This window comes from Galeopterus variegatus, unplaced genomic scaffold, assembly GCF_000696425.1.
Source record: "Galeopterus variegatus unplaced genomic scaffold, G_variegatus-3.0.2 Scaffold103906, whole genome shotgun sequence".
NCBI classification, from domain to species: domain Eukaryota; kingdom Metazoa; phylum Chordata; class Mammalia; order Dermoptera; family Cynocephalidae; genus Galeopterus; species Galeopterus variegatus.
Window position 1 is genome coordinate 1 of NW_007830017.1, and position 779 is coordinate 779.

Here is a 779-nt window from a genome sequence, read left to right on the forward strand (position 1 = left end):
GACCCAGAGACTGAGTTCATGTCGGAGAGTTTGGCTGAGTCCAAGTCAGCACAGAACACAGCGGTTGAAGGAAGGCAGACCTGGGCTCAGAAAGCTGGGGCCACATTATGCCATGTGGCTCACCAAGTTCCCTCCCATACCATAAATACATGTCAGATAATTTCAAGAAAAAAAAAATATATAAACATTTCAAAAAATAAAGTTTCCCACCTCAGTTCCTCAACAATTATAAGGACAGAGCTCCCTCACATGCAAATTTTCCTTCAAGCTCTGGGGTAAATGTGGACACTTGGGAGGTGGAAGCTCACAGGTCTGTCCTAAGACAGGGCTCAGGTCTCTGGGGAAGGCAGAGTTGAGATCTAATAGAAGATGAGACTGTGAGGTGACAGCTCCCCAAGATGAGTGTCTCAAATGTCAGACATGGATTATGGGAACTTTGTTACTGAATGTGGCTGACAGGTTCTGATTCTCATTGTCTCCAGGTGTCCTATCTGAGGTGCAGCTGCAGGAGTTCGGCCCAGGACTGGTGAAGCCCTCGCAGACCCTGTCTCTCACCTGCACAGTCTCTGGTGACTCCATCACAACCACTGGTTATGGTTGGAGCTGGATCCACCAGCCCTCAGGGAAGAGCCTTGAGTGGATGGGATGCATCAGTTATAGTGGTGGTACAGCTTATAACCCGTCCGTCAAGAGCCGCATCTCCATCACTATAGACACATCCAAGAACCAGTTCTCCCTGCAGCTGAGCTCTGTGACCGCCGAGGACACAGGCGTGTATT

At 49.3% G+C, this 779-nt stretch overlaps 1 gene segment (V, D, J or C); it reads left to right on the forward strand.

The window, feature by feature from the left end:
- Positions 1 to 482: 482 nt before the first annotated feature.
- Positions 483 to 772, forward strand: LOC103584767 (the record flags this gene model as incomplete). The annotated part of the segment is given in 1 exon segment: positions 483 to 772. A coding segment is annotated over 1 exon segment (290 nt), but the record flags the coding sequence as incomplete, so codon positions are not given.
- Between the last annotated feature and the right edge of the window lie 7 nt (positions 773 to 779).